The sequence below is a fragment of the Pecten maximus genome, chromosome 7 (assembly GCF_902652985.1).
Source record: "Pecten maximus chromosome 7, xPecMax1.1, whole genome shotgun sequence".
Lineage (NCBI taxonomy): Eukaryota > Metazoa > Mollusca > Bivalvia > Pectinida > Pectinidae > Pecten > Pecten maximus.
Window position 1 is genome coordinate 12,939,069 of NC_047021.1, and position 24,507 is coordinate 12,963,575.

Sequence of the window (24,507 nt, forward strand, 5' to 3'; positions counted from 1 at the left end):
TGTTGATATGAAGTCAGAACTGTTCAGTACTGTTGATATGAAGTCAGACGTATTCAGTACTGTTGATATGAAGTCAGACGTGTTCAGTACTGTTGATATGAAGTCAGACGTATTCAGTACTGTTGATATGAAGTCAGAACTGTTCAGTACTGTTGATATGAAGTCAGAACTGTTCAGTACTGTTGATATGAAGTCAGACGTGTTCAGTACTGTTGATATGAAGTCAGAACTGTTCAGTACTGTTGATATGAAGTCAGACGTGTTCAGTACTGTTGATATGAAGTCAGAACTGTTCAGTACTGTTGATATGAAGTCAGACGTATTCAGTACTGTTGATATGAAGTCAGACGTGTTCAGTACTGTTGATATGAAGTCAGACGTATTCAGTACTGTTGATATGAAGTCAGAACTGTTCAGTACTGTTGATATGAAGTCAGAACTGTTCAGTACTGTTGATATGAAGTCAGACGTATTCAGTACTGTTGATATGAAGTCAGAACTGTTCAGTGCTGTTGATATGAAGTCAGAACTGTTCAGTACTGTTGATATGAAGTCAGACGTGTTCAGTACTATTGATATGAAGTCAGAACTGTTCCGTACTGTTGATATGAAGTCAGACGTATTCAGTACTGTTGATATGAAGTCAGAACTGTTCAGTACTGTTGATAGGAAGTCAGAACTGTTCAGTACTGTTGATATGAAGTCAGACGTGTTCAGTACTGTTGATATGAAGTCAGACGTGTTCAGTACTGTTGATATGAAGTCAGACGTATTCAGTACTGTTGATATGAAGTCAGAACTGTTCAGTACTGTTGATATGAAGTCAGAACTGTTCAGTACTGTTGATATGAAGTCAGACGTGTTCAGTACTGTTGATATGAAGTCAGAACTGTTCAGTACTGTTGATATGAAGTCAGACGTGTTCAGTACTGTTGATATGAAGTCAGAACTGTTCAGTACTGTTGATATGAAGTCAGACGTGTTCAGTACTGTTGATATGAAGTCAGACGTGTTCAGTACTGTTGATATGAAGTCAGAACTGTTCAGTACTGTTGATATGAAGTCGGACGTGTTCAGTACTGTTGATAGGAAGTCAGACGTATTCAGTACTGTTGATATGAAGTCAGACGTATTCAGTACTGTTGATATGAAGTCAGACGTGTTCAGTACTGTTGATATTAAGTCAGACGTGTTCAGTACTGTTGATATGAAGTCAGACGTATTCAGTACTGTTGATATGAAGTCAGACGTATTCAGTACTGTTGATATGAAGTCAGAACTGTTCAGTACTGTTGATATGAAGTCAGACGTATTCAGTACTGTTGATATGAAGTCAGAACTGTTCAGTACTGTTGATATGAAGTCAGACGTGTTCAGTACTGTTGATATGAAGTCAGACGTGTTCAGTACTGTTGATATGAATTCAGAACTGTTCAGTACTGTTGATATGAAGTCAGACGTGTTCAGTACTGTTGATATGAAGTCAGAACTGTTCAGTACTGTTGATATGAAGTCAGACGTGTTCAGTACTGTTGATATGAAGTCAGACGTGTTCAGTACTGTTGATATGAAGTCAGACGTGTTCAGTACTGTTGATAGGAAGTCAGAAGTGCTCTGTTGATTAAGGGGACTTTTTAGTTACCTTAGCGCACTAAGATCACATTACGGTCACCTTCAGTCTTAGGGCGACTTTTAGTTACATTTTTTTTTGTACACCTTAGCACACTCAGATAACATTACGGTAACCTTCAGTCTTAGGGCGACTTTTAGTTAAACCTTAGCACACTAAGATAACATTACGGTAATCTTCAGTCTTAGGGCGACTTTTAGTTACCTTAGCACACTAAGATCACATTACGGTCACCTTCAGTCTTAGGGCGACTTTTAGTTACCTTAACACACTAAGATCACATTACGGTAACCTTCAGTCTTAGGGCGACTTTTAGTTACCTTAGCACACTAAGATAACATTACGGTAACCTTCAGTCTCAGGGCGACTTTTAGTTACATCTTAGCACACTAAGATCACATTACGGTCACCTTCAGTCTTAGGGCGACTTTTAGTTACTTTAGCACACTAAGATCACATTACGGTCACCTTCAGTCTTAGGGCGACTTTTAGTTACTTTAGCACACTAAGATCACATTACGGTCACCTTCAGTCTTAGGGCGACTTTTAGTTACCTTAACACACTAAGATCACATTACGGTAACCTTCAGTCTTAGGGCGACTTTTAGTTACACCTTAGCACACTAAGATCACATTACGGTAACCTTCAGTCTTAGGGCGACTTTTAGTTACACTTTAGCACACTAAGATCACATTACGGTCACCTTCAGTCTTAAGGCGACTTTTAGTTACACCTTAGCACACTAAGATCACATTACGGTAACCTTCAGTCTTAGGGCGACTTTTAGTTACACTTTAGCACACTAAGATCACATTACGGTAACCTTCAGTCTTAGGGCGACTTTTAGTTACACTTTAGCACACTAAGATCACATTACGGTCACATTCAGTCTTAGGGCGACTTTTAGTTACACCTTAGCACACTAAGATCACATTACGGTCACATTCAGTCTTAGGGCGACTTTTAGTTACACTTTAGTGCACTAAGATCACATTACGGTAACCTTCAGTCTTAGGGCGACTTTTAGTTACACTTTAGCACACTAAGATCACGTTACGGTCACCTTCAGTCTTAAGGCGACTTTTAGTTACACCTTAGCGCACTAAGATCACATTACGGTCACATTCAGTCTTAGGGCGACTTTTAGTTACACTTTAGCGCACTAAGATCACATTACGGTAACCTTCAGTCTTAGGGCGACTTTTAGTTACACTTTAGCACACTAAGATCACATTACGGTCACCTTCAGTCTTAGGGCGACTTTTAGTTACACATTAGCGCACTAAGATAACATTACGGTCACCTTCAGTCTTAGGGCGACTTTTAGTTACCTTAGCACACTTAGATCACATTACGGTCACCTTCAGTCTTAGGGCGACTTTTAGTTACACCTGAGCGCACTAAGATAACATTACGGTCACCTTCAGTCTTAGGGCGACTTTTAGTTACACTTTAGCGCACTAAGATAGCATTACGGTCACCTTCAGTCTTAGGGCGACTTTTAGTTACACTTTAGCGCACTAAGATCACATTACGGTCACCTTCAGTCTTAGGGCGACTTTTAGTACAACCTTAGCACACTAAGATCACATTACGGTAACCTTCAGTCTTAGGGCGACTGTTAGTTACCTTAACACACTAAGATCATATTACGGTCACCTTCAGTCTTAGGGCGCCTTTTAGTTACACCTTAGCGCACTAAGATAGCATTACGGTCACCTTCAGTCTTAGGGCGACTTTTAGTTACACTTTAGCGCACTAAGATCACATTACGGTCACCTTCAGTCTTAGGGCGACTTTTAGTTACACCTTAGCACACTAAGATAACATTACGGTCACCTTCAGTCTTAGGGCGACTTTTAGTTACCTTAGCACACTAAGATCACATTACGGTAACCTTCAGTCTTAGGGCGACTTTTAGTTACACCTTAGCGCACTAAGATCACATTACGGACACCTTCAGTCTTAGGGCGACTTTTAGTTACACCTTAGCACACTAAGATCACATTACGGTCACCTTCAGTCTTAGGGCGACTTTTAGTTACCTTAGCACACTAAGTTCACATTACGGTCACCTTCAGTCTTAGGGCGACTTTTAGTTACACTTTAGCACACTAAGATCACATTACGGTAACCTTCAGTCTTAGGGCGACTTTTAGTTACAATTTAGCACACTAAGATAACATTACGGTCACCTTCAGTCTTAGGGCGACTTTTAGTTACACATTAGCACACTAAGATCACATTACGGTCACCTTCAGTCTTAGGGCGACTTTTAGTTACCTTAGCACACTAAGATAACATTACGGTCACCTTCAGTCTTAGGGCGACTGTTAGTTACCTTAACACACTAAGATCACATTACGGTCACCTTCAGTCTTAGGGCGACTTTTAGTTACCTTAGCACACTAAGATCACATTACGGTCACCTTCAGTCTTAGGGCGACTTTTAGTTACACTTTAGCACACTAAGATAACATTACGGTAACCTTCAGTCTTAGGACGACTTTTAGTTACACTTTAGCACACTAAGATCACATTACGGTCACCTTCAGTCTTAGGGCGACTTTTAGTTACACCTTAGCGCACTAAGATCACATTACGGTAACCTTCAGTCTTAGGGCGACTTTTAGTTACACATTAGCACACTAAGATCACATTACGGTCACCTTCAGTCTTAGGGCGACTTTTAGTTACCTTAGCACACTAAGATAACATTACGGTCACCTTCAGTCTTAGGGCGACTGTTAGTTACCTTAACACACTAAGATCACATTACGGTCACCTTCAGTCTTAGGGCGACTTTTAGTTACCTTAGCACACTAAGATCACATTACGGTCACCTTCAGTCTTAGGGCGACTTTTAGTTACACTTTAGCACACTAAGATAACATTACGGTAACTTTCAGTCTTAGGACGACTTTTAGTTACACTTTAGCACACTAAGATCACATTACGGTCACCTTCAGTCTTAGGGCGACTTTTAGTTACACCTTAGCGCACTAAGATCACATTACGGTAACCTTCAGTCTTAGGGCGACTTTTAGTTACACTTTAGCACACTAAGATCACATTACGGTCACCTTCAGTCTTAGGGCGACTTTTAGTTACACTTTAGCACACTAAGATCACATTACGGTAACCTTCAGTCTTAGGGCGACTTTTAGTTACACCTTAGCACACTAAGATCACATTACGGTCACCTTCAGTCTTAGGGCGACTTTTAGTTACTTTAGCACACTAAGATCACATTACGGTCACCTTCAGTCTTAGGGCGACTTTTAGTTACCTTAACACACTAAGATCACATTACGGTAACCTTCAGTCTTAGGGCGACTTTTAGTTACACCTTAGCGCACTAAGATCACATTACGGACACCTTCAGTCTTAGGGCGACTTTTAGTTACACCTTAGCACACTAAGATCACATTACGGTCACCTTCAGTCTTAGGGCGACTTTTAGTTACCTTAGCACACTAAGTTCACATTACGGTCACCTTCAGTCTTAGGGCGACTTTTAGTTACACTTTAGCACACTAAGATCACATTACGGTAACCTTCAGTCTTAGGGCGACTTTTAGTTACAATTTAGCACACTAAGATAACATTACGGTCACCTTCAGTCTTAGGGCGACTTTTAGTTACACATTAGCACACTAAGATCACATTACGGTCACCTTCAGTCTTAGGGCGACTTTTAGTTACCTTAGCACACTAAGATAACATTACGGTCACCTTCAGTCTTAGGGCGACTGTTAGTTACCTTAACACACTAAGATCACATTACGGTCACCTTCAGTCTTAGGGCGACTTTTAGTTACCTTAGCACACTAAGATCACATTACGGTCACCTTCAGTCTTAGGGCGACTTTTAGTTACACTTTAGCACACTAAGATAACATTACGGTAACCTTCAGTCTTAGGACGACTTTTAGTTACACTTTAGCACACTAAGATCACATTACGGTCACCTTCAGTCTTAGGGCGACTTTTAGTTACACCTTAGCGCACTAAGATCACATTACGGTAACCTTCAGTCTTAGGGCGACTTTTAGTTACACTTTAGCACACTAAGATCACATTACGGTCACCTTCAGTCTTAGGGCGACTTTTAGTTACACTTTAGCACACTAAGATCACATTACGGTAACCTTCAGTCTTAGGGCGACTTTTAGTTACACCTTAGCACACTAAGATCACATTACGGTCACCTTCAGTCTTAGGGCGACATTTAGTTACTTTAGCACACTAAGATCACATTACGGTCACCTTCAGTCTTAGGGCGACTTTTAGTTACTTTAGCACACTAAGATCACATTACGGTCACCTTCAGTCTTAGGGCGACTTTTAGTTACCTTAACACACTAAGATCACATTACGGTAACCTTCAGTCTTAGGGCGACTTTTAGTTACACCTTAGCACACTAAGATCACATTACGGTAACCTTCAGTCTTAGGGCGACTTTTAGTTACACTTTAGCACACTAAGATCACATTACGGTCACCTTCAGTCTTAAGGCGACCTTTAGTTACACCTTAGCACACTAAGATCACATTACGGTAACCTTCAGTCTTAGGGCGACTTTTAGTTACACTTTAGCACACTAAGATCACATTACGGTAACCTTCAGTCTTAGGGCGACTTTTAGTTACACTTTAGCACACTAAGATCACATTACGGTCACATTCAGTCTTAGGGCGACTTTCAGTTACACCTTAGCACACTAAGATCACATTACGGTCACATTCAGTCTTAGGGCGACTTTTAGTTACACTTTAGCGCACTAAGATCACATTACGGTAACCTTCAGTCTTAGGGCGACTTTTAGTTACACTTTAGCACACTAAGATCACGTTACGGTCACCTTCAGTCTTAAGGCGACTTTTAGTTACACCTTAGCGCACTAAGATCACATTACGGTCACCTTCAGTCTTAGGGCGACTTTTAGTTACCTTAACACACTAAGATCACATTACGGTCACCTTCAGTCTTAGGGCGACTTTTAGTTACACCTTAGCACACTAAGATCACATTACGGTCACCTTCAATCTTAGGGCGACTTTTAGTTACACCTTAGCGCACTAAGATCACATTACGGTAACCTTCAGTCTTAGGGCGACTTTTAGTTACACTTTAGCGCACTAAGATCACATTACGGTAACCTTCAGTCTTAGGGCGACTTTTAGTTACACCTTCGCGCACTAAGATCACATTACGGTAACCTTCAGTCTTAGAGCGACTTTTAGTTACCTTAGCACACTAAGATAACATTACGGTAACCTTCAGTCTTAGGGCGACTTTTAGTAACACTTTAGCACACTAAGATCACATTACGGTCACCTTCAGTCTTAGGGCGACTTTTAGTTACACTTTAGCACACTAAGATCACATTACGGTAACTTTCAGTCTTAGGGCGACTTTTAGTTACACTTTAGCGCACTAAGATCACATTACGGTAACCTTCAGTCTTAGGGCGACTTTTAGTTACACCTTAGCACACTAAGATCACATTACGGTAACCTTCAGTCTTAGGGCGACTTTTAGTTACACCTTAGCGCACTAAGATCACATTACGGTCACCTTCAGTCTTAGGGCGACTTTTAGTTACACCTTAGCACACTAAGATAACATTACGGTAACCTTCAGTCTTAGGGCGACTTTTAGTTACACTTTAGCACACTAAGATCACATTACGGTCACCTTCAGTCTTAGGGCGACTTTTAGTTACACTTTAGCACACTAAGATCACATTACGGTAACCTTCAGTCTTAGGGCGACTTTTAGTTACACTTTAGCACACTAAGATCACATTACGGTCACCTTCAGTCTTAGGGCGACTTTTAGTTACACTTTAGCACACTAAGATAACATTACGGTCACCTTCAGTCTTAGGGCGACTTTTAGTTACACTTTAGCACACTAAGATCACATTACGGTCACCTTCAGTCTTAGGGCGACTTTTAGTTACACTTTAGCACACTAAGATCACATTACGGTCACCTTCAGTCTTAGGGCGACTTTTAGTTGCACCTTAGCACACTAAGTTCACATTACGGTCACATTCAGTCTTAGGGCGACTTTTAGTTATACCTTAACACACTAAGATCACATTACGGTCACCTTCAGTCTTAGGGCGACTTTTAGTTACCTTAGCACACTAAGATTACATTACGGTCACATTCAGTCTTAGGGCGACTTTTAGTTACACCTTAGCGCACTAAGATCACATTACGGTCACCTTCAGTCTTAGGGCGACTTTTAGTTACCTTAGCACACTAAGATCACATTACGGTCACCTTCAGTCTTAGGGCGACTTTTAGTTACCTTAGCACACTAAGATCACATTACGGTAACCTTCAGTCTTAAGGCGACTTTTAGTTACACCTTAGCACACTAAGATCACATTACGGTAACCTTCAGTCTTAGGGCGACTTTTAGTTACACCTTAGCGCACTAAGATCACATTACGGTCACCTTCAGTCTTAGGGCGACTTTTAGTTACACCTTAGCGCACTAAGATCACATTACGGTAACCTTCAGTCTTAGGGCGACTTTTAGTTACACCTTAGCACACTAAGATCACATTACGGTCACCTTCAATCTTAGGGCGACGTTTAGTTACACCTTAGCGCATTAAGATCACATTACGGTAGCCTTCAGTCTTAGGGCGACTTTTAGTTACACCTTAGCGCACTAAGATCACATTACGGTAACCTTCAGTCTTAGGGCGACTTTTAGTTACACCTTCGCGCACTAAGATCACATTACGGTAACCTTCAGTCTTAGGGCGACTTTTAGTTACACTTTAGCGCACTAAGATCACATTACGGTAACCTTCAATCTTAGGGCGACTTTTAGTTACACTTTAGCGCACTAAGATCACATTACGGTAACCTTCAGTCTTAGGGCGACTTTTAGTTACACCTTAGCACACTAAGATCACATTACGGTAACCTTCAGTCTTAGGGCGACTTTTAGTTACCTTAGCACACTAAGATAACATTACGGTAACCTTCAGTCTTAGGGCGACTTTTAGTTACACTTTAGCACACTAAGATCACATTACGGTCACCTTCAGTCTTAGGGCGACTTTTAGTTACACTTTAGCACACTAAGATCACATTACGGTAACCTTCAGTCTTAGGGCGACTTTTAGTTACACTTTAGCACACTAAGATAACATAACGGTCACCTTCAGTCTTAGGGCGACTTTTAGTTACACTTTAGCGTACTAACATCACATTACGGTAACCTTCAGTCTTAGGGCGACTTTTAGTTACACTTTAGCACACTAAGATCACATTACGGTCACCTTCAGTCTTAGGGCGACTTTTAGTTACACTTTAGCACACTAAGATCACATTACGGTCACCTTCAGTCTTAGGGCGACTTTTAGTTACACTTTAGCGCACTAAGATAGCATTACGGTCACCTTCAGTCTTAGGGCGACTTTTAGTTACACTTTAGCACACTAAGATCACATTACGGTCACCTTCAGTCTTAGGGCGACTTTTAGTTACACTTTAGCACACTAAGATCACATTACGGTAACCTTCAGTCTTAGGGCGACTTTTAGTTACACTTTAGCACACTAAGATCACATTACGGTAACCTTCAGTCTTAGGGCGACTTTTAGTCACCTTAGCACACTAAGATCACATTACGGTCACCTTCAGTCTTAGGGCGACTTTTAGTTACCTTAGCACACTAAGATCACATTACGGTCACCTTCAGTCTTAGGGCGACTTTTAGTTACACATTAGCGCACTAAGATCACATTACGGTAACCTTCAGTCTTAGGGCGACTTTTAGTTACACCTTAGCGCACTAAGATCACATTACGGTAACCTTCAGTCTTAGGGCGACTTTTAGTTACACTTTAGCGCACTAAGATCACATTACGGTAACCTTCAGTCTTAGGGCGACTTTTAGTTACACTTTAGCGCACTAAGATCACATTACGGTAACCTTCAGTCTTAGGGCGACTTTTAGTTACACTTTAGCACACTAAGATCACATTACGGTAACCTTCAGTCTTAGGGCGACTTTTAGTTACACTTTAGCGCACTAAGATCACATTACGGTAACCTTCAGTCTTAGGGCGACTTTTAGTTACACTTTAGCGCACTAAGATCACATTACGGTCACCTTAAGTCTTGAGGGACTTCTAGTTATAGGTCCCAAGTCTTATTTCCCTTTATACATTCCGAATGATCTCCAGGCATTTCTGTACTCTTTCTACTTATTTTGCCCTGTTTTACTGATTTCAGATTAGAATTAATGTCTCGATTTTATGAAGATATTATCTGATGTTAAATCCAATTTTGAAAATTATGCACTATTTCACCTCCCCATCTAGATGTTGACTTTTTCTTACGATCTGTTATGAGTTTGTTCAAAGCATCGACACATAGCATCAATGTCAATTCCTCGAACAGCAAAACAGCAGCATGATTCAATTAAATTCATGTTTGACTCTACTGTATCGAATTCTCTGTCTGTGGTGTGTGTCTGTTGTTTATAATCCGTCGTAAAAACTTAACATTGTGAAGCTTTAAATTTTTAGACGAGTTTATCATCCACACTTGAAGTAAACTGTTAATGTTCATCTGCACTTACATAAATCTTCGAGGTTAGATTTCACCCTACATTCCTAACTTACTTCTGTTTAGCATTTTTAAGCGATATACATCTATCTGACACGTAAAAAAAGGTAAAAATGATACAGGGTTGATTATTATCCAATCTCTCTTCATCCAAACAAATCGTTACCAACAAACTACATCTAAAACAAGTGTCAGACAATAGCAATTTCCTTAATTACTATTAAAACATAGTATCATTGTTTTATGATTTCATAACGAAAAATAAGGAGGGGAGATGTTTTCAGGTCCAGACCAGGTGATAAACAATACCAAGTGTTTAATCAATTGGAAAGTAGTGGTCATGTTAGTAAATCGCTGTAAGTTGTGTCACGAAAGGTCAGTCGCCTGGTCTATATATCATATGCAAGAAAAAAACGGCAAAACGTTGTTAACAGCTGCTACTTAAAAGTAAAGCACGCAAGGTTGATGAAGTATGTATCTAATCGCTAGTGAGGCGTACCATTCATCCTTGGCAAAGGTCAAATGTTCCATTTCAATTATAATACAATTTATTGTTTGATTCACCAGACGGGCAAATGCGGTGATCGAATCGGATGTATGAGTCGTTCACGTCTCATTGTTTGGGTGGATATATATAGACACCACAGGTCTGCTCCCTGCAACTCCGGCTGGCCGCTGTACAGACAGGTAAGAAACTATAGTCTCTCTGGTATCCGTTATATTATTATCAGGCTGTATTTCTATCATTAAAAAATATATCCAAGAATTGACGCAAAACAAAACTCGATTAGTTTTTTCCGTGTCATATCAAACAGATAACACGCGATGGGAGTAATTGACTGCCATACAACCGAGTGTCTAGTGTCTAGGTAGGGTACTGCTGGAATGATTGGCTGTCATACAACCGAGAATCTAATGTCAAGGTAGGGTACTGCTGGAATGATTGGCTGTCATACAACCGAGTGTCTAATGTCAAGGTAGGGTACTGCTGGAATGATTGGCTGTCATACAACCGAGTGTCTAATGTCAAGGTATGGTACTGCTGGAATGATTGACTGTCATACAACCGAGTGTCTAATGTCAAGGTAGGGTACAGCTGGAATGATTGGCTGTCATACAACCGAGTGTCTAATGTCAAGGTATGGAGTATGCTGGAACGATTGGCTAAGCTATAGCCGAGTGTCTAATGTCAAGGTATGGTACTGCTGGAATGGTTGGCTGTCATACAACCGAGTGTCTAACGTCAAGGTATGGTACTGCTGGAATGATTGGCTGTCATTCAACCGAGTGTCTAATGTCAAGGTAGGGTACTGCTGGAATGATTGGCTGTCATACAACCGAGTGTCTAATGTCAAGGTAGGTACTGCTGGAATGATTGGCTGTCATACAACCGAGTGTCTAATGTCAAGGTAGGTACTGCTGGAATGATTGGCTGTCATACAACCGAGTGTCTAATGTCAAGGTAGGGTACTGCTGGAATGATTGGCTGTCATACAACCGAGTGTCTAATGTCAAGGTAGGTACTGCTGGAATGATTGGCTGTCATTCAACCGAGTGTCTAATGTCAAGGTAGGGTACTGCTGGAATGATTGGCTGTCATACAACCGAGTGTCTAATGTCAAGGTAGGTACTGCTGGAATGATTGGCTGTCATACAAACGAGTGTCTAATGTCAAGGTAGGGTACTGCTGGAATGATTGGCTGTCATACAACCGAGTGTCTAATGTCAAGGTAGGGTACTGCTGGAACGATTGGCTGTCATACAACCGAGTGTCTAATGTCAAGGTATGGTACTGCTGGAACGATTGGTTGTCATACAACCGAGTGTCTAATGTCAAGGTAGGGTACTGCTGGAATGATTGGCTGTCATACAACCGAGTGTCTAATGTCAAGGTATGGTACTGCTGGAACGATTGGTTGTCATACAACCGAGAGTCTAATGTCAAGGTATGGTACTGCTGGAACGATTGGCTGTCATACAACCGAGAGTCTAATGTCAAGGTAGGGTACTGCTGGAACGATTTTACTGAACTCAACTGTTATTTTCTTTAATCGTTTTTTAAGGATTGTAAGAAGTTATTTTATGACCGATTTTAACAAACATCACATTTGTGATCTAAAGCATATTATATACGGTGCGTGGTTAGTATTTTTACAGGTAATATATTAGTTAGTGGTTTTAGTAATATTTTTGCAGCTAACATTTCTACAGTTAATTTTTAAGTATATATTTTTACATTTAATCTATTTACAGTTAACACTTTACCGTTGATACTTTAACAGTTGATACTTTAAGAGTTAATATTTCAACAGTAATTCTTACAAAATATATTTTACAGCTAATATTTTAGTTAATATTCTTACAGATAATATTTTTACAGTTAATGCTTTGCGGCAGAAGATGACATCAGCAATGAAGATGCCTTATAATGCCTATAACGGTTAAAACAACATTATCCGGTTATAACTTGCTAGGTGGTTACATGGATTCAAATAATGCAGTTAATAATTTTTTGCCAATGATGGAAAGAAAGTGCTTCCTATAACTAAAAGTCTTGTGATCAACGCCAATCGTAACTCATTTGAAATACTCCCGAATTTGATGTCACATCATGGTTCATGATTACTGTCAAATTATATAGCTAAATATAAAGTTCGATCGGAACACATGTGCTATAGTTGTTTTCTTTTCAAAGAATTATGAATATTCGCTAGATTTATCTTGGTGCTAATCAATGTTGTATACACAATACAGTGTGTTAAATAGAACAAAATACAGGAAATGATATCCTTTGGTATAATGTATGTAGGTACGTATACGTCTAGGAATTATAAAAGGTAAACTCGATGAAGACAGGAAATATAATAAGATAATTGGGTACAGGTTGGTGTAAAAGACCCATGTATTTCAGTAAGAATGACTATAACACGTACGCAATAAGATTAGGATATCAGGAGATACAATCAAATGAATCTCGCTTTGATTTCGAATATAAATTGTTTTGTTTGAATAATGGTTGCCTCTCTCGACTTTTCTTATTTTCCTTTCATTTTAATTCGATTTTTCAGTTTTGTCCTTTCAATATGGCCCGGTGTATTTTAACTAATTGACTTTGTCTCGTCCTGTTTTAGGAAATAACCATGCAATTAAAGACGAGAAATATTAAGGCGCTATGGATGATAGGATGTTTACACTACATTATTTCGATGGTGAATGCTTTACCAACTGTAGAGAAAACTCCACAGAGCCCAGGAACAGATGCTGGTGGTGTGTTTGATACCGACCAACAAGTGGCACCCCCTACAACTGCCGATAACACTAATTCGGAAGATGCAACTTCTAAAAGTGAGACCGCAGGATCAATCACCGACAATGCTATGAATTTCCCTGCGTCCAGTGAAGCAAGTAAATCTGGTACGGACGACGGATCGTCTATACCGCTTAGCGCATTTAACACGATGGTTCCGATTTCGCAGGGTACCTACTCGCTTCGCGAAACTAACAGTGTGCCTACAATAATGACTACTACGCGGGGTAATATCGGCACTGGAATACCAAGCAACGCCATCCTTAATACAAACCTTAACCAGCAGGCGTCACTGTCTGGTGGACAGTTAGGTAACAACGGTTTCTTAGCAACTGTTGCAAAACCAAATCCTTCACAAATATCTGGTAGAGTAATGTTTTCGCCGCTTACTATGAGAAACAACATGCAACGAAATATGAATATGATTCCGAGACCAACAAGTCGTGCAACCGTGGTAGGCCCGCCTACACGTACGTCTTCTACTTTCAAGGCTTTTCAAAGCAGACCAGGAATGACGTTACCATTTGTGAAACCTATCTCCAGCCAATCGTTTACACCTAGGTTCTCTCCAACAAGGAATTCACCATTGCCTCCTTCAAATTTTCAAACATCATTTTATTCTCCAACTGAGCCAACATTCCCCATAACTCCTTTTGTTCGGTCTGGATTTTCTTCAGTTCCGTTTCCCCCACCATCAGCAAATACGCGCGAAGTTCTGTCCAGGGCCCAGACAGTAACTATTGGGCAACCAATTCGTGTGACCTTTTCGTCTCCCCCTGCTACATTTGCAAGAACTCTGCCCTCAGTTTCACTTCCTTCGCCAGCTTCTGTGTCATTCCCACCGTTCATTTCAACATCGGTAGGTTCTTCTGTCCCGTCAAATACGTTCTCCAGTGCACCTACTCAGTTTTTCTCTTCACTTCCGACAGTAAATCCCAAACCCTCAACAATCATTCTCAATAATAATGCCCTACCTAACCGCCCAGCTAACCCAGCGTCCATACGAATGCAATCACCCCCACCTCCCGCGCAAGTGACATCATTTCAGCCACTTCCGCTAATGAGATCCCAATCCCAAATCAGTGTGACTCCGTTTAACCTTGGTTATACACCTATGTCTGCTCCTACATCAATTCCGGTTTCATTTGCACAAATGCCAACAGTGGTCCCAATTTTCGCAGCCCCAATGCCTCAAGCGACGACAAACATTATTGGTGGTCGTATGTCGCCGCCACCTTTAATTCAGCAAGCAGGAGGTTTCGTACCTAACATTGGAGGAGGATCACAATTAGGAGGTTTCGTACCTAACATTGGAGGAGGATCACAAGTAGGAGCAGGGGAAGTAGCCACGGCAGTTGGAGGAATACCGGGAGGTGGCATGTTTCAGGCCAATATACCGCCAGTCGAATCACCTTCCCTAATGGCGTCAATCAATGAATTTCTGAGTCCCATGGTGAGAGGTTTTCAGGTAAGCATACATTTCATATTATTAGTGTCAACCTTGGAGGATAGGATACATCAAATATCGCGATTAGTAAGAGTCCAAATGTCGGTAATATCATCTTATTCTACACATTGTTGGCATCATAATTGAAGGGATGTGGTTTAATAGAGGGGAGAGACATAATGTGTCAACTTTAATATATAGTGCTATTCCACGTTGTCTTTTAAATAAGAATTTTTATTAGACAATAAACAGTGTCATGGATATCAACTAAAGCTTCATATTTAGCCTCCGTAAAGTTTTACAATATACACTTTTTTTTAGTTTTGTTATTTATATACATATATTTCTATTTTTCAGTCCCTCTAAAGATGTCCTTCTCCAGAACCACTGATCAAAGTGTTTTGACCATGTTACTTACATTTGTTATACATTGTATATTTTGCATTTGGTAATACAACGACGTATTTACTTTTACTATTGAGTTTTATTATTTATGAATATTTGAAGAAAGAAATGTACTGAAATATGTATGTTTAAATTATTTGCGACCGAAAAAAATATACAAAGATAATATCATTTGAGTAGTTTAATTTTGAACAAAGATAATTTACGAAAACTACGGTTACAGCTGTTTCTACGACGACTCGTCAGTCATGTTAGGAACATCATACATCTGTTTCTAGAACTCGTCAGAGTGGTGTTAGGGACATCATACAGCTACTTTTTTTTGGACTCGTTAGTCATGTTAGGTACATCATACAGCAGTTTTTTTTGGACTCGTCAGTCATATTAGGGACATCATACAGCTGTTTCTTGGACTCGTCAGTGATGCTAAGGGACATCATACAGCTGTTTCTTGGACTCGTCAGTGATGCTAAGGGACATCATACAGCTGTTTCAAGACTCGTCAGTGACGTTAGGGACATCATACATCTGTTTCTAGAACTCGTCAGAGTGGTGTTAGGGACATCATACAACTGGTTTTTTGAACTCAGTGATGTTAGGGACACCATACAGCTGTTTCTAGGACTCGTCAGTGATGTTAGCGACATCATACATCTGTTTCTACGACTCGTCAGTGATGTTAGGGACATCATACATCTGTTTCTACGACTCGTCAGTGATGTTAGCGACATCATACATCTGTTTCTAGGACTCGTCAGTGATGTTAGGGACATCATACATCTGTTTCAAGACTCGTCAGTGACGTTAGCGACATCATACATCTGTTTCTACGACTCGTCAGTGATGTTAGGGACATCATACATCTGTTTCTAGGACTCGTCAGTGATGTTAGCGACATCATACATCTGTTTCTACGACTCGTCATGAATGCTTAGGGCGTAGGATAATGATACCTAGGAGGCGACCGAAAAAAATATCAAAAATAAGTCGGAAGAATTGTCAAAATATGGATGCAGGGTGCGACCTCGAAAAAATATAGTTGGCAATAATAAGACGATCTCTTTCATTCCTTGTGGATGCTACATATCGAAACGGTTACCTGAGTAGTGATATATCTTGAAATAAATCTTCACGTGAATTTCACTTAATATTAGTAAATGACCTCCGTGGGTTACATTTATATGCACACTGTTGAGGCACATTCATTCATAAATTCGGACGATCAGATCTATCAGATATATAAATGTCAAATGGCTATATAATTTGACGTATATGCCATTGCTATTCTCTGCCACTGACATCTTGAATCATATGGCTGCATTTATTACCACAATTACTAGTATATACGTAACAAACGTATATGATTGTTGTCAGGGACCAGTTTTATCAACGTTCCTTCACTTAAAGAAATTCCTTTACTTAAAACTATCCATGGCAAAGCATTAAAGACTCATAACTAAGATTTTTCCTTTAATTCTGTGAAGATTTCCAAAGTTACGGAACGTTAATAAAACCAGGGCCTAGTTACCTATATTGTGGAATCACACACAATAATGTATAATTCACATACAATGATGTTTAATGCACACAAAATAATGTATAATTCACAATTCACACACAATGATGTATAATTCACACACAATGATGTATAATGCACACACAATAATGTATAATTCACAATTCACACACAATGATGTATAATTGACACGCAATGATGTATAATTCACACACAATACTATATAATTCACACACAATGATGTATAATTCACACACAATGAGGTATAATTCACATAAAATACTATATAATTCACACACAATGATGTATAATTCACACACAATGAGGTATAATTCACACACAATGATGTATAATTCACACACAATGATGTATAATTCACACACAATGATGTATAATTGACACACAATAATGTATAATTCACACACAATACTATATAATTCACACACAATAATGTATAATTCACACACAATGAGGTATAATTCACACACAATAATGTATAATTCACACACAATGATGTATAATTGACACACAATAATGTATAATTCACACACAATACTATATAATTCACACACAATAATGTATAATTCACACACAATGAGGTATAATTCACACACAATAATGTATAATTCACACACAATAATGTATAATTCACACACAATAATGTATAATTCACACACAATAATGTATAATTCACACACAATGATGTATAATTCACACACAATGATGTATAAATCACACATAATGTATAATTCACACACAATGATGTATAATTCACACACAATAATGTATAATTCACACACAATAATGTATAATTCACACACAATAATGTATAATTCACACACAATGATGCATAATTCACACACAATAATGTATAATTCACACACAATAATGTATAATTCACACACAATGATGTATAATTCACACACAATAATGTATAATTCACACACAATATGTATAATTCACACACAATAATGTATAATTCACACACAATAATGTATAATTCACACACAATGATGTATAATTCACACACAATGATGTATAATTCACACACAATAATGTATAATTCACACACAATACTATATAATTCACACACAATGATGTATAATTCACACAATGTATTATTCACACACAATAATGTATAATTCACACACAATACTATATAATTCACACACAATACTATATAATTCACACACAATAATGTATAATTCACACACAATACTATATAATTCACACACAATAATGTATAATTCACACAATGTATTATTCACACACAATAATGTATAATTCACACACAATAATGTATTATTCACACACAATAATGTATAATTCACACACAATAATGTATAATTCACACACAATGATGTATAATTCACACACAATGATGTATAATTCACACACAATAATGTATAATTCACACAATGTATTATTCACACACAATAATGTATAATTCACACACAATAATGTATTATTCACACACAATAATGTATAATTCACACACAATAATGTATAATTCACACACAATGATGTATAATTCACACACAATAATGTATAATTCACACACAATAATGTATAATTCACACACAATAATGTATAATTCACACACAATAATGTATAATTCACACACAATAATGTATAATTCACACACAATAATGTATAATTCACACACAATAATGTATAATTCACACACAATGATGTATAATTCACACACAATGATGTATAATTCACACACAATAATGTATAATTCACACACAATAATGTATAATTCACACACAATAATGTATAATTCACACACAATAATGTATAATTCACACACAATGATGTATAATTCACACACAAAATGTATAATTCACACACAATAATGTATAATTCGCACACAATGTATAATTCGCACACAATGATGTATAAATCACACACAATAATGTATAATGCACACACAAATATGTATAATTCACACATAATGTATAAATCGCACACAAATATGTATAATTACAAACAATAATGTATAATTCAAACACAATGCGGTATAATTCACACACAATAGTGTATAATTCACACACAATGATGTATAATTCACACACAATAATGTATAATTCACACACAATACTATATTACACACACACTTATGTATAATTTACATACAATAATGTATTATTCACACACAATAATGTATAATTCACACACAATAATGTACCATCCACACACAATGTATAATTCGCACACAACAATGTATAATTAACACACAATGATGTATAATTCAAACACAATTATGTATAATCACACATAATGTATAATTCACACATAATAATGTATAATTCACACATAATAATGTATAATTCACACACAATAATGTATAATTCACACATAATAATGTATAATTCACACATAATGTATAATTCACACACAATAATGTATAATTCACACACAATAATGTATAATTCACACACAATAATGTATAATTCGCACACAATGTATAATTCACACACAATGATGTATAATTCACACACAATAATGTATAATTCACACACAATAATGTATAATTCACACACAATAATGTATAATTCACACACAATGATGTATAATTCACACACAATGAGGTATAATTCACACACAATAATGTATAATTCACACATAATAATGTATAATTCACACACAATGATGTATAATTCACACACAATGATGTATAATTCACACACAATAATGTATAATTCACACACAATAATGTATAATTCCTGATTTACTTACAATTAATGCAGGTCAAACCTACATTAGTTTCTGGGAAACCAACTTGACATTTGTGCCAGGAACGATGTCGGTCATGTTGTATGTAACCATAAATGCATTATAATGGCGACATGCACAATGATATAGGGAACATATATATATATATATTATATAGTCTTTATCTAACCTTAAAAAGTGGCAGATTGCCAAATGACATTATACATTAATCAGTGTATACATTTAATGGCATTTATTGTCAGTGATGCATTAGTCAAGTCGACATTTATTGTTTTTAGAACTTCAAATTAACATAAGTTAAAAACAGAGGTGAAATTTAATTATAAAAATCATCAAATTACCTCATTATGTGTCCTTTTGAAGTATTATTTTCCCGAGTATATATGGTTTCCAACTAATCAATTCGAATTAGAAGAATTTTCATAATGTATGCACAGAAAATAGACTCAACACGCGGTAGACTATATAAATGTGTGTGTTTATGTTGATCCACAGTTAAGATACCCATAAGATAACAACATGTAACCACATACAAAACTAAAATCAAGTAAACCGACCTTTCCCTACTATCAAATTCAGAACAAAATCTGAATAGTAGCACAATAAGATAATTTATTGAATCGGTGGGAAACTACGCCCTTATCTTATAATATATTGATAAGGATGTGTGTGGATTACAATAATATATCAGAGTAAATGAAATGATGTTCTGTGACGTCATTTCATACATAACCATGTTTCTCCAGAGTAGGTTTTTCCCACAGTCGGTAAGATCATACCGCTTCTTCAGTCCGGACCAGTTTGTTTTATAATATTACAGCTGAGTTCCTCCTGATATCTTTATCTTGGTGAGCATACGTTCCATTGATCATTTCTTGGAAAGACAAACAGCATACGGTTCACAGATGATCAATGACAAACATCACCTTAGTTGTATGAAATTGTTTCTGTTTTACATAAACTGGTTGATGTCAACAATTATATATGATTTAGCATCAGTAACATTACGGGAATCAGTACTAATAGCGACCCGAAACCAGAATACATGTTTGATCATTTATATGTCATGACAAAGACAGCAACCGAGAGGTAACGTTATGCAGATGTGGCCGACCAACCATGTACATGTACGTTAAACGTGGCCGACCAACCATGTACATGTACGTTAAACGTGGCCGACCAACCATGTACGTTAAACGTGGCCGACCAACCATGTACGTTAAACGTGTCCGACCAACCATGTACGTTAAACGTGGTCGATCAACCATGAACGTTAAACGTGGTCGACCAACCATGTACGTTTAACATGGTCGACCAACCATGAACGTTAAACGTGATCGACCAACCATGTACGTTAGGGAGCCTGAAGTTGGTTCCGAGTTCCGAGTTCCGAATTCCGTTTAAGATAAACGGAACTCGGAACCAGAGGTTCCGTTTAAGAGAAACGGAACTAGGAACCAGTTCCGAGTTCCGTTTAAGAAAAACGGAACTGCAATGTACATGTATTAGCTTTACGAGTTTTGGTCCCAGTTCTAAGTTCCGTTTAACAAAAACTGAAATATTAAGTATTAGCTTTATTGGTTTTGGTCCCAGTTCCGATATCCGTTTATGAAAAACTGAAATACTATGTATTAGCTTTATTGGTTTTGGTCCCAGTTCCGAGTTCCGTTTAAGAAAAACGGAACTAGGAACCAGTTCCGAGTTCCTTTGAAGAAAAATGGAACTTCAATGTATTAGCTTTACGGGTTTTGGTGCCAGTTCCTAGTTCCGTTTAAGAAAAACAGAAATACTATGTATTAGCTTGATTGGTTTTGGTCCCAGTTCTGTTTAAGATAAACGGAACTAGGAACCAGTTCCGAGTTCCGTTTAAGAAAAACGGAACTAGGAATAAGTTTCAAAATTCATTAAAGAAAATATTCTACGTACTTTATCTCATTACAAGACCCGAATATGAAAAGAAATGATATGTCAATGAGTGTAGGAACAACTATCAGTTAGGTATAAACTTTACGGGACTTGGTATTTGCTCCCAGTTCCGTTTAAAATAAATGAAACTAGAAACCATTTCCGAGTTCCGTTTAAGATAACTAGGAACCAGTTCCGAGTTTCGTTTAAGAAAAGTGGAACTGATATGTATTAGTTTTGGTCCCAGTTTCGAGTTCCGTTTAGGAAAAACTAAAATACTATGTATTAGCTTTATTGGTTTTGGTCCCAGTTCCGAGCTCCGTTTAAGACAAACGAACTACTATGTATAAACTTTACGGGACTTGGTCCCAGTTCCGAGTTCCGTTTAAGATAAACGTATATGGGTTATATTTTTGTATTTTACTATGCTGAAAAACTTGAAAAATAAAATAAATACAAAAAAAAAAAAAAAAAAATGGAGACGATTTGTTAACAAGAATACAAGTTATCGCACGGAAACAAACGTATGAATAAATTTAATATTTTCAGTAGCAGATCATGTGAGCTCTGACTTATAGAAAACTCAAATGCAATCCCAAGCATCCCCTCCTCGCGGGAACAAAGAAATATGTCTCTCCGAAACTTACGGGGGAGCCATAATTAATGGTTATCATTTATTCGATTTATTTATATGAATAATTCCATTATTGATATCATTAATTCAAGGAATAAAGTGATATCAATACGAATTGTTGATATACTTTATTCATTAAATGATATCATAAATTAGAATTCATGATATCGTTAAACCATATATTCGAATTAGTGATATCACAAATTGTAGATTTAATCTAATCATTTAGTCTAATCATTGACAGCGAATAACGAGGAAGGCCTTTGGCAACAGCTCCTTAGAAGTTTCCTGCTACCCCGCGTATTTCTATGTTTCCAGGTACCAATGAAAGAACTGTTCAATATTATTCAATGAAATTGTATTTTTTTTTATTTGTGTTGAATAAAACTTCAGTAATACCAATTAAAGATTTTTCCCAGTCGTCATATAGACATTTCACCTCAACAGTAGAAGCCATATTGAAAAACAAAATGGTGTATGAAATATGCTTTGCAGTTATTGCTTTGTTTGTGTACTTTAACTTCCCACATATAGATTCATTAACTACAAATAAAAACTCATATCTCCCTCCATGGACCCATATTTCGCGATATCTAGAAAGCTGCTTTAACAAGCTACTTGTAATTTAGGAAAGGGTAAAAAAAACAAGAAATGTACCATGAACGAAAACTTCGTTGTAACATTCTCTCTTGGAGGTTACAACACAACAATGTCTCGTAATTTTACAACACCAGTCGTGTTGTTATCCTTTTTCCCAAAAGTTACAACGCATGCAATATTTTCTTAAACGGAACTAGGAGCTGGTTCCTAGTACCGTTTATCTTAAATGGAACTCGGAACTGGTTAAACGGGAACTGAAAATTAGGACCGAGTCCCGGAAAATTCATACGTGACTCATAAATGACTTTGCATCCATTTGACACATGTAGTTTTTCTTCTTCAGATTCAGGTCTCATATTGAGATAAAGTACATAGAATATTTTCTTAAACGGAACTCGGAACTGGTTCCAATTTTCGGTTTTCTTACACGGAACTGAAAACTAGGACCAAGTCCCGTAAAACTGGTTCTTAGTTCCGTTTATCATAAACGGAACTCGGAACTGGGACCAAAACCAATAAAGCTAATACATAGTATTTTAGTTTTTCTTTAACGGAACTCGGAATTGGGACCAAAACCCGTAAATCTTCTACATACTTACATTACCTTAAACGGAACTCGGAATTGGTTAAACGGAACTAGAAACTGGTTCCGAGTTCCGTTTTACTTAAACGGAACTCGGAACTGGCACCAAAACCAATCTAGCTAATACATAGTATTTCTGTTTTTCTTAAACGGAACTCGGAACTGGCACCAAAACCAATCTAGCTAATACATAGTATTTCTGTTTTTCTTAAACGGAACTGGGAACTGGAACCAAAACCCGTAAAGCTATTACATTGAAGTTCCATTTTTCTTCAAAGGAACTCGAAACTGGTTCCTAGTTCCGTTTTTCTTAAACGAATCTCGGAACTGGGACCAAAACCAATAAAACTAATACATATTATTTCAGTTTTTCTTAAACGGAACTCGGAACTGGGACCAAAACCAATAAAGCTAATACTTAATATTTCAGTTTTTGTTAAACGGAACTCAGAACTGGGACTAAAACCCGTAAAGCTAATACATTGCAGTTCCGTTTTTCTTAAACGGAACTCGGAACTCGGAACTCGGAACCAACTCCAGGCTCCCTGTACGTTAAACGTGGACGACCAACCATGTACGTTAAACGTGGTCGACCAACCATTAACGTTAAACGTGGCCGACCAACCATGTACGTTAAACATGGCCGACCAACCATGTACATGTACGTTAAACGTGGCCGACCAACAATGTGCGTTAAACGTGGCCGACCAACCATGTACGTTAAACATGGCCGACCAACCATGTACATGTATGTTAAACGTTGCCGACCAACCATGTACGTTTAACATGGCCGACCAACCATGTACGTTAAACATGGCCGACCAACAATGTACGTTAAACGTGGCCGACCAACCATGTACGTTAAACATGGCCAACCAACTATGTGCGTTAAACGTGGCCGAACAACCATGTACGTTAAACATGGCCGACCAACCATGTACATGTATGTTAAACGTTGCCGACCAACCATGTACGTTTAACATGGCCGACCAACCATGTACGTTAAACATGGCCGACCAACAATGTACGTTAAACGTGGCCGACCAACCATGTACGTTAAACATGGCCAACCAACTATGTGCGTTAAACGTGGCCGAACAACCATGTACGTTAAACATGGCCGACCAACAATG

At 37.9% G+C, this 24,507-nt stretch overlaps 1 protein-coding gene across 1 annotated transcript; it reads left to right on the forward strand.

Moving 5' to 3' along the window:
• Positions 1–12,649: 12,649 nt before the first annotated feature.
• LOC117331814 (mucin-2-like) lies at positions 12,650–15,466 on the forward strand. Its single transcript, XM_033890713.1, has 2 exons — positions 12,650–15,013; positions 15,350–15,466. Exons 1-2 carry the CDS (start codon positions 13,379–13,381, stop codon positions 15,356–15,358), a joined length of 1,644 nt encoding a protein of 547 aa, XP_033746604.1. The 5' UTR covers positions 12,650–13,378; the 3' UTR covers positions 15,359–15,466.
• The last annotated feature ends 9,041 nt before the right edge of the window (positions 15,467–24,507 follow it).

Excerpts from the sequence above, each read along its gene's own strand:
- LOC117331814 (XM_033890713.1), top strand. The coding sequence starts at position 13,379 with ATGCAATTAAAGACGAGAAATATTAAGGCGCTATGGATGATAGGATGT.